This window comes from Clupea harengus, chromosome 20, assembly GCF_900700415.2.
Source record: "Clupea harengus chromosome 20, Ch_v2.0.2, whole genome shotgun sequence".
Lineage (NCBI taxonomy): Eukaryota > Metazoa > Chordata > Actinopteri > Clupeiformes > Clupeidae > Clupea > Clupea harengus.
In genome coordinates, this window is record NC_045171.1 from 2,003,627 (window position 1) to 2,018,486 (window position 14,860).

A 14,860-nucleotide genomic window follows, 5' to 3' on the forward strand; every position below is an offset into this window, starting at 1 on the left:
TGTAGTGCTACAGATTCTTGGCTTTTCAGAATTTGACCGACCTCTGCTGTTGTGGAAGAGGTACTGCTCAATGTTAGACCCATGGTTGCGTCACACAGACCAACACTTGCTTCTTGCTACATCAGCTGACTGATGACTGTTATCTAGTATTTTTAGCCCGAGCGAGGTGGTGGTACTGTCTTACAGAGGTCAACCTTGTACATTACCACGGTAAATATAAACAATGAGCTGTAAAAGAGATGATTTGATGCCATTGGTGTTTTTACAGCGAGAAAAGATTTGACTGAGGCTATATGATTTAGCGTTGGTCAGTACAGTAGCGTACAGACTGGGCTATTTAGCTAACGTTACATTCGATGCTGAATAAACATTGGTCCGTGTCTGTTATTAGAAAATACGAATTAGATGTGACGAAAAAAGAACTAGTGTCAGTGTCGTGGTCGCCTTTCATCCAAGTCATTAAAATTGTAATAAAAACGGTTTTTAAATCAATGTTGTCGCTTATAGTCAGAGTGGCTTCTAACTGTAATTGACCTTTTCCCGTGATTATGAAATGTTGTTAGCTACTTGGCTAATGTTATTTTGGGGCAGTTCTGGATTTTTCTTTTGTAGGTAATCGCAGCTGTAGACTATTCAGGTTTTTACCAAAGATAAAAGTTTTGGGGTATTTTTTCAAGCAAAGGTAGACAGTTTCAATTTCAGGCAGCCATTTCATTGTCCACATTTTTCCAGTTGAGATGAATTTGCTTAATCCAAACCTCCTAATAAGGGATGAGATTAAGGGTGCCAACACGCGTGTGTGTAACCTATGACCCTCAATAGTAATTTAAATTATATAAACGGAATGCTGTTCCTGTTATTATTGTATTAGTAGAATATGTGATGTGTTATGTACAGTGGCCGACAAGAGCAAACGCGCATCAACCTAGAATGCATGTAAATAGACAAAACACAAGACCATTAAGAAAACATCTACAGATGTGCAGCATTTAGGAAAAACGTCCTGCAAATACACACAACACAACCAAACATGGCAAGCACATAGGCCCAAAACAACAAACACGGTGCAATTACAGGAATGACGCAAAATCAAACAAAAACAAACCCCAAAAGAGGGGGTTGTTTTGGTTTGATTTCGATTGTGTTCTGTCTATTTGCATGTTTTCTCCAGTTGTAGCGTGTTTGCCTTTGTCTTTCACCATATCATATATTTCTCCACTGCAGATCTTCCAAGTTCAAATAAAGTTCTCAGGTTAAATAGAATTCCCTCTATCCTTAACCTTATGATGTTTTATTTTTCCTTAAATGAAGAACGAATATATGTTTTGTAATTTCTCACAGGGCAGAGGGAGGTGAAACTTTGCGCTTGTCAAAGCACAACATCTAAGTCATCATGGCGCCAACTCTGGTAAATTCTAATTTTAGCAGTTGTGCTATTCACGCAAAGTTCATTTAACTCAAAAGTTACCATGTTCTTAAATAATATCATCATTTCACAAAGACCATTTTAACTATGTTGCCTTCCAGTATGATGAGAAACCAGAGATTGGGGACCTGATAGAGATCTTCAGAGGAACATACCAGCACTGGGCTGTATACATTGGAGATGGATACGTCATTCACCTGGCTCCACCCAGTGCGTTATCACAGTTTGTATCCCTTATAAAACAGGTTCAGGCAGTACATTTCAACAAAGGAAAACCTGACCAACAATAGTTTTTAAGGCGACAAATTGTCCCAGAGTATAAAACTCTGCTAGTAATTGTTATTGAGTCTCACGTATTACTCTTCATTGACACTGTTTGATGGGATGATGTAAAGCAATACATTACTAAATGATTACATCTTTAAGTATTACATATCAGTACATATTGCTTCTATGTCAACTCTGTAGCTGAACAGGCAGGAGGTGGAGCCTACAGCATGATGTCAGTGCTGTGTGACAAAGCCATCGTAAAGAAAGAAGAATTGTGGGATGTTGTGGGAACCAACCAGTGGCAGATCAATAATCTCCTGGATAAAGAGTATGAGCCGCGGCCTGCCCACGTGATCATACGGGAGGCTGAGAGCCTCTTGAACCAGGAGCTGCCCTACTGTGTTTTTCGGGGCAACTGTGAGCACTTTGCAACGGAGTTGCGATACGGCAAGGCGCAGTCACGCCAGGTGAGAAGTGCAGTGAATCTGCTCTGATCTGCTAACTAATTACTTGTTCAGCTGCTCTTGTGGTACAAAGTACAATGTTTGTTGAAGGCACATATGTGATAACTTTGTTATTCCTAATGATTTATCTTATTGTAATGCACTAACTCCATTCTCTGCTAATGTGCAGGTACGCAAAGCTGTGGAGGTTGGCGTTGGGGTGGGAGTGGCTGCAATGGTTGGTGTGGGACTTCTAGCTCTTGCAGCAGCTATGTTTGGAAGTGGAAGCAAGGAGAAGGAAAGTAAAAGTAAACGCTAAATACAAGACCAACATCATTCCTTATAGTAACATAAGCACAATACCACCAGCAGGCCTTTGTAAAAATAAAAACTCCGAATTCGCCATTCATCTCTTGAATCCTGAAATACATCTGTCAGTGACAGGCGGATGGGCCATTCTACCTGCTGTCGTGATTTGACAGTTTTTGTAGGTTTTTAACTCTCTCTCGTGACAGTGCCATATGTTAGTTTATATCTTGATTAAGCTGCTTTCTCCTAATATGACGCTAATAGTGGACTCAGTTGATGTAATAAGCACATAAGATAGTGACAAAGCTAGTGGATGTGTCTCAGAGTTAACAGAGTTAATGCCTCTCTCTCAGTAGGCAGATCAGTAACACAACTGACCATTTTTAAACCACTGATTGACATTTAACTGATAGTAGGTGACTGATTCGATTTCATCATTTATAAGTTGTCAGGTATAGTTAAAAAGAGAATGCACATGAATTGAAACAGAATTATCTAATATTTTTACACGTTAGAACAATTGAATGCAAATTATTGGAATTTCATAGATGCCACAGTTTTTTTGTAAAATATTAATGAAGAGGATTATAACAATGTTATTATGATATATATTTGATCAAACCCTTTGTCAATAATAAAGTGATTTGAAACTTAGTCCTGTGTCAAGTAGAATTGTCTTCATAGAGTCAAATAATAAAGAGAAAAGTGGTCCTGCAAAGTAACAAAATGTACATGTATTTGAATTGAGTTTTCACGTACAGAAAAACTCCTTTGGCAACCCAGGGCAAATGTATATATATATATAAATGTATGTATGAATGTATGTATGTATTTATAGGAACAAGAACAGAGCACTTTAATGAGCATTGTTGTAAATATGCCACAGTGAGCCAAGAAGGCTCATTTTAATCTGTAGTCCCTGTCCAGATGTTACAACATGTTGAGGATGTAAACATGAATATTAATACCTACAGGTAAAATAATGTGACAACATTGAGCAGTGTTAGGCAAATATAAGTGAAGCATGCAATATAAAAGCAAATAGTTCACTAGGCAAACAGCAGGACTACATTAAGCAGCATTTAGTAAATATTGGTTGAAGCAAGCAGGCAGTAGCCAGAGAAGCATACAGTACATGAAACAAGCAACTGGACAACATTAACCCGCGTTAAGCAACTATTAGTTGAAGCATACAGGCAGTACAGAGGCATATAGAAAGTAAAGCAAGCGATACATACAGTAAGTGTGAACAGCACATGAATCTCACTCAGAGAGCCACACAGGAAACACAAACCACAATGGAAAACACATGCAAATGCAGTAGTTGGAGAGACAAGTTTACAGCAGCAAAGTGTCCCAGTTGCTCCGGGTGGTTCCTCTGCTCCAGCTCCAGTGCTTTGAGTCTGTGCCAGTCCAGGTTCCTGCTTCAGCCCCATATGCAGATCCAGTCCAGGTTCCTGCAGCAGCCCCATATGAAGGTCCAGTCCGATCATCCAGTCCAGGTTCCTGCTGCAGCCCCATATGCAGATCCAGTCCGATCATCCTCCCTAGTATTCTAGTTATCCCAATCTAATAGTTTAGTTACTCACCTGTGCCCAATGTCATTATGTTTTCTCTTAAACCCTGAGTTCTCCATTTGTCTTTGTGTGGTATTGTGTGTTTGATAAGAGACACTGTGTGAAGTTGAGCTCCAGACTCTACAGAGTATTGTCAGTGCCTTGGTTTACCCATTGTATTGGTCTTATTTTGTATTAAAAGAAGCCTTCAAGCGTCTGCTTCTGCCTTCCTCTGTTCCTGGATTTAATTGTGACACAAAGAGAAAGTGTTTTTAAGTTTAAGTTTTTAAGTGGTTTGTTTATGTATTGTTCTTCTGTACTATGTGGCCTCAATCAGGGCATTGCTGCAAAAGAGCCCTGTGCTCAGTCAATTTCTCCCTGAATAAACAATGATGATGATGAAGTGCTGACAGATCTGACTATCAATGAGCCCCTGTTTTAAATGACTAAACTTAATGACTGGTATGTGTTGAGTTCTCTGATATGTGTTGGAAAAGAGTTAAATTCTTGTGCGATTCTCTTTTGCAGACTGACTGAAGTCGGTGGAAAGTGTAATAATGCAGTGACTTGTATGATTTCGTAGATAAGATTCATTTTCATGCTTAGTTGGGTTTTCCTAGTTTAGGAGGTTACTGTCATGGCGAAAACCAGCCACTCTCTGAAATCCACAATCAAGGGTCAAAATGCCACGTGTGTAGATCTGAAGATTATTGTAGTCCTCCTTAAACCACAATATGGAGATGGTCCATGGATTAGCTCGATCTCACTGTGTGAGTGAATTTAGTTCCTCCCACTCTCTTGCGTTTGGCTGTTCTCCAAAGTTTTTGTCCGGAGCGAAGTGGGGGTGCTGGCGTACAGAGGGTGTCCTTGTACATTAAGACGGTAAATATGAACAATGAGCTGTAAATTAGATGATTGAATGCCGTTTGGTGTTTTTACAGCGAGGAAAAACGTTACTTATGCTACAGGATTTAGCGTTGGCCAGTACCGTAGCGTACAAAATAGGCTATTTAGCCAACGTTATGCCTAGACACTGCGATGCTGAAGAAACATTAGAAGTGTTTGTGAATAGTTCTGTCTGTTAGAAAATGTCAAGTAACTGTGACGAAAGAAACGTTACAGTCAGTGTCGTGGTCGCTTTTCATCAAAATCATTACAATTGTAATAATAACGGTGTTTACATTATTTAGGCTATTTTCAATAACGTCGCTTATGCTCAGAGTGGCTTCAAACTGACCTTTTCCTATGATGGTGAAAGGATGTTACTTTTGGCCATTTGTTATAGGCTAATTTAGGCCAATGTTATTTTGGGGCAGTTCTGGGTTTTTCTTTTGTAGACAATCGCAGCAGTAGGCTATTCAGGTTTTTATCAAAGGTAAAAGTTATTTTTTTCAACCAAAGGAAAGGTTTCAGGTTCAGTTTCAGTTTCAGGCAGCCATTTCATTTTCCACATTTTTCCAGAAATCGCTTAATTCAACCCTCTCGAGATGCTGTTAATGTGTTTGTTGTGTGCATTTGCAGCACGTTCACGTATTTGGCTGTCAGTATTACAGCACGTTTCCTAAATGCTGCATATGTGTTTTCAAATTGATGTAAATGTTTTCTTAATCTGCTTGGTACAAAGGGAATTCCCTCTAGCTTTATTTTTCCTTAAATGATGAACAAATATATGTTTTGTAATTTCTCACAGGGCAGAGGGAGGTAACACTGTGCACTTGTCAAAGCACAACATCTAAGCAAATCTTGTGTGAGCCAAGGTCATCATGGCGCCAACTCTGGTAAATTCAGATTTTTAGCAGCTCTGCTGTTCACGCAAAGTCAATTTAACTCAAAAGTGACCATGTTTCTCAAATAATATCATCATTTCACAAAGACCATTTCAACTATATTGACTTCCAGTATTCTAAAGTTCTAAAGACCAGGCAGAAGGGTTTTATTACTTGTATTACTTTTGTCATGATTTTAGTAATCCAAGAAGTCTATCGGAACATCAGGTTCTGATACGATGTTGATAATTATTTTATGTATTGCTCTTGCTGCTTGTTTTTATTGATTTTATTTAAAGCACTGTGAACTGCAACTCTTGTACGAAATGTGCTGTATAAATAAAGTCTTACTTACTTACGTACTTACTTCCAGTATGATAAGAAACCAGAGATTGGGGACCTGATAGAGATCTTCAGAGGAACTTACCAGCACTGGGCTGTATACATTGGAGATGGATACGTCATTCACCTGGCTCCACCCAGTGAGTTATTACCTTTGTTTGTATCCTTTATAAAACAGGTTCAGGCAGTACATTTCAACACAGGAAAACCTGACCAACAATAGTTTTTAAGGCGACATAGACAAATATTATTTTGAAAATTGCCCGCGAGTATGAAACTGTGCTAGTATTGTTATTGAGTCTCACGTTTTAGTCTTCATTGACACGGTTTGGTAGGATGATTTAAAACAAATGTATTACTAAATGATTACATCTTTAAGTAATACATATCAGTACATATTGCTTCTATGTCAACTCTGTAGCTGAACAGGCAGGAGGTGGAGCCTACAGCATGATGTCAGTGTTGTGTGACAGAGCCATCGTAAAGAAAGAAGGATTGTGGGAGGTTGTGGGAGAAGATGAGTGGAAGATCAATAATCTCCTGGATAAAAAGTATGAGCCGCGGCCTGCCCACGAGATCATACAGGAGGCTGAGAGCTTCTTGAACCAGGAGCTGCCCTACTGTGTTTTTCGGAGCAACTGTGAGCACTTTGTCACGGACCTGCGATACGGCAAGGCCCAGTCACGCCAGGTGAGATGTGCAGTGAATACGCTAACGAAGGACTTGTTCAGTTGCTCTCATAATCTATACCAGGGGTACTCAATTAGAAACCCAAAAGGTCAACTCGCCAAATTTCCATTCAGTCCAGGGTCCGGAACAGTGACGGTCAAAATCCAAACTACCGTATGCACAAAAGGTTATGTGGTCTGGCCTTATTTGTGTGAAAGGTGACACTTTTTTGTGGTTTAAACTTGGGCATAAAAGGTGTGACGGCCAGGCGGAGGCACTGATGTAAGTGTTCATTGGGTGTGCTCCTGTATTTGTTTTTCACCATATTCATGGTTGAAAAGGCAGACTCACAACAGTATCTCTATCCTAAACTGTTGTGTTATACTGCATATTTTCAGTTTAAGTACATTGAGAGCAACTAAACCCAGAAAAAATTCCTTGTATATGAAAATGTACTTGGCCAATAAACATGATTCTGATTCTGATTCTGATGTATGTTGAGGTATGCACGCTCTTGTTGTGTGGCTGATCTAACTATTACACTGCATGTTGCTTGGTATGATTGCAGATGGTTTATTTTTCTGCCCCTTACCTCAGAGTTCTGCGGGTATTTTTGTTCAAAGTGTGCATGGTTTGTTTCATAGTGACGTTTCACGTTACCACTTTTGACAAGGGCAACCGTCTCGTTACAGATTAAACACATCGGTTTTGTGCTCCCCACAGGCAGCACAAATGCATACTTGTCAGTCCACTTTGTCTTAAATTCACGATTTTTGGAATCAACTTTTCTCTTTTTGTCGGGTTTAATGCACGCCATGATTTTCGTTTGCTGAGAAAAAAATACCGTTCACATATCTATCTGCCTGCATTGTTGCCATTGACACACACAACCTGCGTGACCCACAGAGCTCGCGGCCAGTGAGTGAGTTGTCATAGTGATGTTGTTATATTACAGCTCCTGATTGGACCTCTGGATTGGACACGGAAGATAGAAACCACATCGAGTAGGAAAAAAATATATAGCGCGAAATCACGCACCAATGAAACCTCGCTTGATCATGATTAAATTAGAATGTTGATTTTGGCTTCGGTCCAAATTTGATTGCGTCTGGGTCCGGATTCGGACCGCGGTCCGCCTATTGAGTACCCCTGATCTATACTATGTTTGTTCAAGTCACACAGGTGTTAACTTTGTTATTTGTAATGATTCATCTTGTTGTAATGTACTAACTCCATCATTCTGTGCTAATGTGCAGGTACGCACAGCTGTGGCAGCTGGAGTTGGCGTTGGGTTGTTAATGGCTGCAATTGGTGTAGGCTTTGCAGTGGCTAACCGTGGAAGTGGAAGCAAGGAGAAGGAAAGTAAACGCTAAATACGAGACCTACAACTTTCCTTAAAATAACATAAGCACAATACCATCAGCAGGCCTTTCTGAAAATAAAAACTCCTAATTCGCCATTCATCTCTTGAATCCTGAAATACATCTGTCAGTGACAGGCGGATGGGCCATTCTACCTGCTGTCGTGATTTGACAGTTTTTGTAGGTTTTTAACTCTCTCTCGTGACAGTGCCATATGTTAGTTTATATCTTGATTAAGCTGCTTTCTCCTACTATGACACTAATAGTTGACTCAGTTGATGTAATAAGCACATAAGATAGTGACAAAGCTAGTGGATGTGTCTCAGAGTTAACAGAGTTAATGTCTCTCTCTCAGTAGGCAGATCAGTAACACAACTGACCATTTTTAAACCACTGATTGACATTTAACTGATAGTAGGTGACTGATTCGATTTCATCATTTATAAGTTGTCAGGTATTTGTCATAGTGTCTCAGAGAGTAACACAACTGGCCATTTTCACTAGTTGAAAGGTAATTCAAATAAATTGAAAAAGAATTTTCTAGTATTTTTACATATTAGAACAATTTATTGCAAATTATTGGAATTTCATAGATGCCACAGCTTTTCTGTAAAATATTAATGAAGATGATTATAACAATGTAATTAAGATATATATTTGATCAAACCCTTTTCAAAAATAAAGTTCTTTGAAACTTAGTCCTGTGTCAAGTAGAATTGTCTTATTCATAGAGTCAAATAATAAAGAGAAAAGTGCAAAGTAACAAAATGTATTTGATTTGAGTTTTCACGCACGGAAAAACTCCTTTGGCAACCCACGGAAAATGTATTCATATATAAATGTATATATGAATGTATGTATGTATGTATGTATGTATGTATGTATGTATGTATGTATGTATGTATGTAACAGGAACAGAGCACTTTAATGAACATTGCTGTAAATATGCCACAGTGAGCCAAGAAGGCTAATTTTAATCTGTAGTCTGTGATCAGATGTTATATTGTACTTCCTCCTGAGGCTTAGGAAGTTCAAGGTCTCCCCTCCCGTCCTGAGGACCTTCTACTCCTCAGCTGTGGAGAACTTCCTCACAGGATGCATCTCCGTCTGGTACGGAAGCTGTACCGCCCAAGACCAGGCCAACCTTCAGAGGGTGGTGCGCTCAGCCGAGCGGACTATCAGAGCGTCTCTTCCCACCATGCATGATATTTACCACAAGAGGGTGGAGTCGAGGGCAAGAAATATGGCCCAATGCCAGCCTCTTGACCCTGTTGCCGTCGGGTAGACGCCTACGCAGTCTAAATTCAATGACTGAGAGAGTTAGGAGGAGTTTTTACCCACAGGCAGTGAGACACTCTTTCCTTATTTTTATTTATTTATTTTATTTAATTTTTTGCACAGTGTGGAGCATAGACCCTTTTACATTTCACTACCTTTGTGTATGTGACAAATAAAGCACTTGAAACTTGAAACTTGAAACTTGAAACTTGAAACAATAGGCTCCCCAAGAGTACAAACAAAAAAGAATGTTGAGGATGTTAACATGAATATTAAAGTGGCATTATGTAGTAATTGTACCTCAGGGTTAGGGTTAGGATAAGCAGTTTTACCTTAAAATAATAGCTTTATATATATACTTTTATAATACAGCCCGGTTTCTACTGTCTGCCGAACTAGTAAGTAGCTTATTTGCCGTCTTGCTTTGTCTTGTGTTGCACTTGCTTGATGTTTGACTGTGTTAGGACAGTTGTTGACTAACTAGTTTGTCATAGTGTCAAAGTAAGCACATTTCAAGAGGTTTCGCTAGTTTTAGCCGTTAGCATCTCGTTAGCGATTAGCAATTCTTCCGTTATGCTGCTTTAATACATACAGGTAAAATGATGGAGTACAGAGGCATATAGTGTCATGAGTTGGGACATTTACCTTTTTACCTTTGTTGTCTCCATGTGCTTGAGTCCTGGACTGAGTCTACTACCGCTTAATTTACGAAGTACAGTCCAATACAGAGCGTAGTGCACACTAAGCACTTACATCTGTAGTGCGTTCTGTCGCTGATTAGTGTTGTCTCAAATGGAACACTGACGGACGCAAATGAACACTGTGTGAAGTTGAGCTCCAGACACTACAGAGTATTGTCAGTGCCTTGGTTTACCCATTGTATTGGTTTTATTTTGTATTAGAAGAAGCCTTTAAGCGTCTGCTTCTGCCTTCCTCTGTTCCTGGATTTAATTGTGACACAAAGAGAAAGTGGTTTTAAGTGCTGACAGGTATGACTATCAATGAGCCCCTGTTTTAAATGACTAAACGTAATGACTGGTATGTGTTGAGTTCTCTGATAATCCATTCTGGTGCGGCTCTTAGACAGACTGACTGAAGACTGTGGAAAGTGGAATAATGCAGTGATTTGTATGATTTTGTAGATTTTAATGTCTTCGGTTTTAAGTGTCTGTGTATAGACTGTGATTATTTCGATTTTATGTGGTTAGCCTGTGAAAATAAGGTCCTATAAATGATACATGAGTGTCTTAGTTTAATAGCTTCTCTGCTTTTCTACTTGCTTGCCCCTATATTATCCTGTTTGCTCTGTGATACCTCCCCTCTGCTTCAAGAACCTTTGCTCTTCCTGCTAGTTTTGTCCGGAGAGAAGTGGTGGTGCTGCCTTACATAGGGTGTCCTTAGGCTATAGGATTTACTGTTGGTCAGTACAGTAGCGTACAGGACAGGCTATTTAGCCAAAGTTATGCCGAGACACTGAGATACTGAAGAAACATTAGAAGTCTGTGGACAAGCGCGTCTGTTAGAAAATGTCAAGTAGCTGTGTCGAAAAAAGAGTTACAGTGAGTCTCGTGGTTGCCTTTCATCATAGTCATTACAATTGTAATAATAACGGTGTTTTTTATTCAATAATATCGCTTATGCTCAGTGTGGCTTCTAACTGTAATTGACCTTTTCCGATGATGATAAAAGACTGCTACTTGTGGCCATTTGTTATAGGCTAATTTAGGCTTATGTTATTTTGGGGCAGTTCTGGGTTTTTCTTTTGCAGACAAAAGTCTTTCAGGGTTTACCAAAGGTAAAAAAAAAAATTTTTTAACCAAAGGTAGACCATTTTAGTTTTAGTTTCAGGCATCCAATTCATTTTGTACTTTTTCCCACCTCACATGAATTCGCTTAATCCAAACCTCTCGATAAAACAGCAGATCAAGGGTGCCACCACGCGCGTGTGTGCAGCCTATGACCCTCAATAGTAATTTAAATTATGTTTTAGCTGTTATTATTGTATTGCCAGAATATGTGATGTGTTATATACATTGGCCGACAAGGGCAAACGCGCTAAAACTTGCATGCATGCAAATAGACAAAACATAAGACAATTAAGAAAAGGCCGTTTGCCCTTGTCGGCCACCATATCATATATTTTTCCACTGCATGTCTTCCAAGTTCAAATAGAGTTCTAAGGTCAAATAGAATTCCCTCTATCCTTAACTTCATGATGCTTTATTTTTCCTTAAATGATGAATGAATATTGTGATGTATTGGTAATAGCATTGACACACCACACCAGTAGGGTGTGGTGTAGTAGTAGTAGTAGTTTAATAGTAGATGTATGCATTAAGAAATAAACCAGTGTAGAACTGTACCCAAATTTGGTCGGTTGTCACTCAGAATTATCTTGCATACTGATGCTATATAACGTGAATAAGTACACTATAGTTGACTAGGAAAGTCATTACACATATATGTTTTGTAATTTCTCACAGTGCAGAGGGAGGTAACACTGTGCACTTGCCAAAGCACAACATCTAAGCAAATCTTGTGTGAGTCAAGGTCATCATGGCGCCAACTCTGGTAATTTCTGATTTTTAGCAGCTCGGCTGTTCATGCAAAGTCAATTTAACTCAAAAGTTACCATGTTCTTAAATAATATCATCATTTCACAAAGACCATTTCAACTATGTCAACTTCCAGTTTGATAAGAAACCAGATATTGGGGACCTGATAGAGATCTTCAGAGGAACATACCAGCACTGGGCTATATACATAGGAGATGGACACGTCATTCACCTGGCTGCACCCAGTGAGTCATTACCTTTGATTGTATCCCTTATAAAACAGGTTCAGGCAGTACATTTCAACAAAGGAAAACCTGACCAACAATAGTTTTTAAGGCGACATAGACAAATATTATTTAGAAAATTGCCACAGAATATGAAACTGTGCTAGTATTGTTATTGAGTCTCACGTTTTACTCTTCATCGACACTGTTTGGTGGGATATTTAAAACAAATGTATTACTAAATGATTACATCTTTAAGTATTACATATCAGTACATATTGCTTCTATGTCAACTCTGTAGCTGAACAGGCAGGAGATGGAGCCTACAGCATGATGTCAATGATGTGTGACAGAGCCGTTGTTAAGAAAGAAGGATTGATGGATGTTGTGGGAACAGATGAGTGGAAGATCAATAATCTCCTGGATAAAAAGTATGAGCCACGGCCTGCCCATGTGATCATACAGGAGGCTGAGAGCTTCTTGAACCAGGAGCTGCCCTACTGTGTTTTTCGGGGCAACTGTGAGCACTTTGCCACGGAGCTGCGATACGGCAAGGCCCAGTCACGCCAGGTGAGATGTGCAGTGAATACGCTAACGAAGGACTTGTTCAGTTGCTCTCATGATCTGTACTATGCTTGTTCAAGTCACACTTGCGTTAACTTCGTTATTTATAATAATTCATCTTACTGTAATGCACTAACTCTATCATTCTGTGCTAATGTGCAGGTACGCACAGCTGTGGCCGCTGGAGTTGGCGTTGGGTTGGTAATGGCTGCAATTGGTGTAGTGGTTGCAGTGGCTAACCGTGGAGGTGGAAGCAAGGAGAAGGAAAGTAAACGCTAAATACGAGACCTACATCTTTCCTTAAAGTAACATAAGCACAATACCACCAGCAGGCCTTTCTGAAAATAAAAACTCCTAATTCGCCATTCATCTCTTGAATCCTGAAATACATATGTCAGTGACAGGCGGATGGACCATTCTACCTGCTGACAGTCATGATTTGAGAGATTTTGTAGGTTTTTATCTCTTTCATGACAGTACCATGTTAGTTTATATTTTGATTAAGCTGCTTTCTCCTACTATGACACTAATAGTTGACTCAGTTGATGTAATAAGCACATAAGATAGTGACAAAGCTAGTGGATGTTTCTCAGAGTTAACAGAGTTAATGTCTCTCTCTCAGTAGGCAGATCAGTAACACAACTGACCATTTTTAAACCACTGATTGACATTTAACTGATAGTAGGTGACTGATTCGATTTTATAATTTATAAGTTGTCAGGTATTTGTCATAGTGTCTCAGAGAGTAACACAACTGGCCATTTTCACTAGTTGAAAGGTAATTCAAATAAATTGAAAAAGAATTTTCTAGTATTTTTACATATTAGAACAATTTATTGCAAATTATTGGAATTTCATAGATGCCACAGCTTTTCTTTAAAATATTAGTGAAGATGATTATAACAATGTAATTATGATATATATTTGATCAAACCCTTTTCAAAAATAAAGTTCTTTGAAACTTAGTCCTGTGTCAAGTAGAATTGTCTTATTCATAGAGTCAAATAATAAAGAGAAAAGTGCAAAGTAACAAAATGTATTTGATTTGAGTTTTCACGCACGGAAAAACTCCTTTGGCAACCCACGGAAAATGTATTCATATATAAATGTATATATGAATGTATGTATGTATGTATGTATGTATGTATGTATGTATGTATTTAACAGGAACAGAGCACTTTAATGAACATTGCTGTGAATATGCCACAGTGAGCCAAGAAGGCTAATTTTAATCTGTAGTCTGTGATCAGATGTTATATTGTACTTCCTCCTGAGGCTTAGGAAGTTCAAGGTCTCCCCTCCCGTCCTGAGGACCTTCTACTCCTCAGCTGTGGAGAACTTCCTCACAGGATGCATCTCCGTCTGGTACGGAAGCTGTACCGCCCAAGACCAGGCCAACCTACAGAGGGTGGTGCGCTCAGCCGAGCGGACTATCAGAGCGTCTCTTCCCACCATGCATGATATTTACCACAAGAGGGTGGAGTCGAGGGCAAGAAATATGGCCCAATGCCAGCCTCTTGACCCTGTTGCCGTCGGGTAGACGCCTACGCAGTCTAAATTCAAGGACTGAGAGAGTTAGGAGGAGTTTTTACCCACAGGCAGTGAGACACTCTTTCCTTATTTTTATTTATTTATTTATTTTAATTTTTTGCAGTGTGGAGCATAGACCCTTTTACATTTCACTACCTTTGTGTATGTGACAAATAAAGCACTTGAAACTTGAAACTTGAAACTTGAAACAATAGGCTCCCCAAGAGTACAAACAAAAAAGAATGTTGAGGATGTTAACATGAATATTAAAGTGGCATTATGTAGTAATTGTACCTCAGGGTTAGGGTTAGGATAAGCAGTTTTACCTTAAAATAATAGTTTTATATATACTTTTATAATACAGCCCGGTTTCTACTGTCTGCCGAACTAGTAAGTAGCTTATTTGCCGTCTTGCTTTGTCTTGTGTTGCACTTGCTTGATGTTTGACTGTGTTAGGACAGTTGTTGACTAACTAGTTTGTCATAGTGTCAAAGTAAGCACATTTCAAGAGGTTTCGCTAGTTTTAGCCGTTAGCATCTCGTTAGCGATTAGCAATTCTTCCGTTAT

At 39.2% G+C, this 14,860-nt stretch overlaps 3 protein-coding genes across 4 annotated transcripts; all 3 read left to right on the plus strand.

Moving 5' to 3' along the window:
- The first annotated feature begins 85 nt into the window (after positions 1-85).
- LOC105912257 (phospholipase A and acyltransferase 3-like) lies at positions 86-3,102 on the plus strand. Of its 2 annotated transcripts, none has more exons than XM_031587182.2 (5): positions 86-210; positions 1,342-1,408; positions 1,528-1,636; positions 1,895-2,163; positions 2,330-3,102. In XM_031587182.2, exons 2-5 carry the CDS (start codon positions 1,394-1,396, stop codon positions 2,456-2,458), a joined length of 522 nt encoding a protein of 173 aa, XP_031443042.1. In that variant the 5' UTR covers positions 86-210; positions 1,342-1,393; the 3' UTR covers positions 2,459-3,102. The 2 variants fall into 2 exon arrangements, with proteins under 2 accessions (XP_031443042.1, XP_031443043.1); XM_031587183.2 differs by having other exon boundaries at positions 113-210; positions 1,347-1,408.
- Positions 3,103-4,787: 1,685 nt separating this feature from the next.
- LOC105911111 (phospholipase A and acyltransferase 3-like) lies at positions 4,788-8,840 on the plus strand. Its single transcript, XM_031587187.2, has 5 exons — positions 4,788-4,886; positions 5,695-5,782; positions 6,144-6,252; positions 6,534-6,802; positions 8,038-8,840. Exons 2-5 carry the CDS (start codon positions 5,768-5,770, stop codon positions 8,152-8,154), a joined length of 510 nt encoding a protein of 169 aa, XP_031443047.1. The 5' UTR covers positions 4,788-4,886; positions 5,695-5,767; the 3' UTR covers positions 8,155-8,840.
- Positions 8,841-11,976: 3,136 nt separating this feature from the next.
- LOC105912283 (phospholipase A and acyltransferase 3-like) lies at positions 11,977-13,728 on the plus strand. The gene is made up of 4 exons (XM_031587188.1): positions 11,977-11,991; positions 12,112-12,220; positions 12,501-12,781; positions 12,926-13,728. Exons 1-4 carry the CDS (start codon positions 11,977-11,979, stop codon positions 13,040-13,042), a joined length of 522 nt encoding a protein of 173 aa, XP_031443048.1. The 3' UTR covers positions 13,043-13,728.
- The last annotated feature ends 1,132 nt before the right edge of the window (positions 13,729-14,860 follow it).